Raw genomic sequence first — 2,446 nt, forward strand, 5'->3', positions numbered from 1 at the left:
GCCTCCCAAAGGCATGGGATTACAGGCTGAGCCACCAAGCCCGGCTTGTTCCCAGATCTAATCCCAGCTCCCTCACTGACTAGCTGCATGACCTTGGGCCCGTCATCACCTTGCACCTCAGTTTCCTCCTCTTTAAGTGGGGACTAAGAACAGCACCACACTCGGGGGTTGGGGTGAAGCTTAGAAGTAAATGATGTGGTTTATGCAAAACCTGGCATATAGTGCCAGGCATGGTGGCTCACTCCTGTAATCCCTGCTCTTTGGGAGGCAGAGGTGGGAGGATAACTTGAGTCCAAGAGTTTGAGACCAGCCTGGGCAACACAGTGAGACCCTATCTCAAAACAAAAACAAAAAAACACTCTACAAATTACAGCTTCACTATCTCCCTCATCACATGGGAAGGAAGAAAGAAGTTGGGTCTTAGGGGGCGGGGCTGAGAGGGAGGCTCAGGGGTGTGGGGTCTCACCCTGTCCATCCACAGCAGGCAGCCTAACTCCCAACACAGTCCTCTGGAGTTGCCGCCCTATGTGAAATTTCGGATAAGGAGAGCAGCTTCTACCCCTGAAATCTCCTGGCCCCAGGGCTCTCCCTCCCTCGCAAGCCCAGGGCACGACACTGGAAAGAGCAGAGACCAGTATGTCTCCGTATGATTTGGACCCGGTGCAAATCTCAAGCTTGGAGGTTTGGTCAGCTTGCTCTATTTATAGGAACCTCAGTTTCCTAACCCGTAAAATAATGGCATCAGCCTTGTGGGACTGTTTCTTCAGGAGAAAATGATAAATGATGGAATGTAAATGACCTAGTCATAAGAACAAGAGCCGGGTGTGGCAGTTCACACCTGTAACCCCAGCACTTTGGGAGGCAGAAGTGAGAAGATCGCTTGAGCCCGGGAGTTCAAGACCAGCCTGGGCTACATAGCAAGACCTCGTCTCTTCAGAAAAAAATAAAAAAATAAGCAGGGTGTGGTGGCACAGGCCTGGGGTCCCAGCTACTCGGGAGGCTGAGGAGGGAGGATCGCCTGAGCCTGGGAGGTCGAGGCTACAATGAGCTGTAACCATGCCACCGCACTCCAGCCCGGGTGACAGAGACTCCAAGTAAAAACAAAAAAACAAAAACCAAGAAAACCTCAGTGGTGACAGACCCAGCGGTCTCCTGCAAGAAGCATCTGACAATTTCTTCCTCCCCAAGTCCCGCCCACAGAGGTGGAACCTCCAGACTCTCTGAGACCCGAGCAGGGAGATGCATGCTTCCATTGTAACCTCCTCTGGAACCAAAGTTTTCAGTGGTCCAACTCACAAGCCTTTTGGAGCCAAGACCCCTTCTTGATGTTTGCTCTGCCTGAGACCCCTGGCCCACCTGTCCCCCTGAAGAAGGACCACTCTAGGATCGGCAAGGAAACCAGCATGGGCTGGGCATGGAGGGTAGAGGCTCCTAGAGTGCCTTGGGGATCCTGAGGTATCTGGAGGGGTGGGCCGGACGGGGCCTGGGCGTCACCTCCGGGTGGAGGGGACAGCTTGCTTCCACATGGGTCCCACGTGGCACCTGGCACAGGGGAATGTTAATCTGAAAGACGCTGGTGGCAAAGACTTTGGAAAAACAGACCCATGGCTGGGCCCCAGACCCCCTTCTCCAGCGACCGCCCTGGGGAGGGAACAGGTAAGGACACCGGAAGGCTGTGAGTGGGTGGGAGCGACTGGGTCCCCAGACCCTGTGGGAGGATCCTGAGCAGCTTGCTAGGTTCTTGAGCTTGGAGGGTGGGTTGAACGGTAGCTCACGAGCCCTGCCCTCCTGCGGTCAAGGAACCAGGACCCCAGCCGTGGGGTGGGAGTTGGGAAAGACCCCACTCCGGGATGCCTCCCAGACCCCTGACCATCTCCCCCGAGCCCGCCGCCTCTGGTCCCAGCCTCCCGTCAGCTCACCCCTGGGCAGCAGTGCACTTCGCGGAGAGCGGGCCCTCCTCCGAGGGTCCCGCGGGCCCCTGCCTCTGGGGCCTCCACTTTGCAGCCCCCATCTCTGTGTCCCCGACTCCCACGTCCCCAAGCCGGAGCCTGCTGTTTCTGGGCCACCCTTCCCACTTAGCCTCATTGGACGGCTCCAGCCGGCTTCCAGGGCCCGCGGGCCGGCTGGGGCCGGCGGGCGCCCCCCCAGGGGCCTGGACGGCGGCCCGCACTCACCCAGCAGCAGGTTCATCAGCACCTCCTGGCCGGCCAGCGTGCTGCTCTTCACCAGGCAGAGGATGGTGCCCCCGATCCAGGGGATGCCGTGGCCCGTGACGCCGATGAGCTTGACCACGGAGCGCGCGCTGGCCCAGGACGCGGCCCGGCCGGCGCACACCCCCAGCCGCTTGGACATGCAGATGTCGATGGCCAGCAGGGAGCTGAGGGCGATGCCCTTGAAGGACGGGTTCAGCTGCATGCAGTCCTCCTCGGGCAGCTGCTGCGACTGG

General features: G+C 59.2%; 1 protein-coding gene across 1 annotated transcript in view; it reads right to left on the reverse strand.

Moving 5' to 3' along the window:
• The window catches only part of PLPP7 (phospholipid phosphatase 7 (inactive)), a 21,954-nt gene extending 19,514 nt beyond the window's left edge, over positions 1 to 2,440 (reverse strand). The window contains exon 1 of the mRNA XM_008069439.2: positions 2,175 to 2,440. Coding sequence (XP_008067630.1) covers positions 2,175 to 2,415 — 241 coding nt within the window. The 5' untranslated portion in view covers positions 2,416 to 2,440. The remainder of the gene's footprint in view (positions 1 to 2,174) is intronic.
• Positions 2,441 to 2,446: the final 6 nt, after the last annotated feature.

Source organism: Carlito syrichta, unplaced genomic scaffold (genome assembly GCF_000164805.1).
Source record: "Carlito syrichta isolate Samal-C Ts95f unplaced genomic scaffold, Tarsius_syrichta-2.0.1 Scaffold312035, whole genome shotgun sequence".
NCBI lineage: Eukaryota > Metazoa > Chordata > Mammalia > Primates > Tarsiidae > Carlito > Carlito syrichta.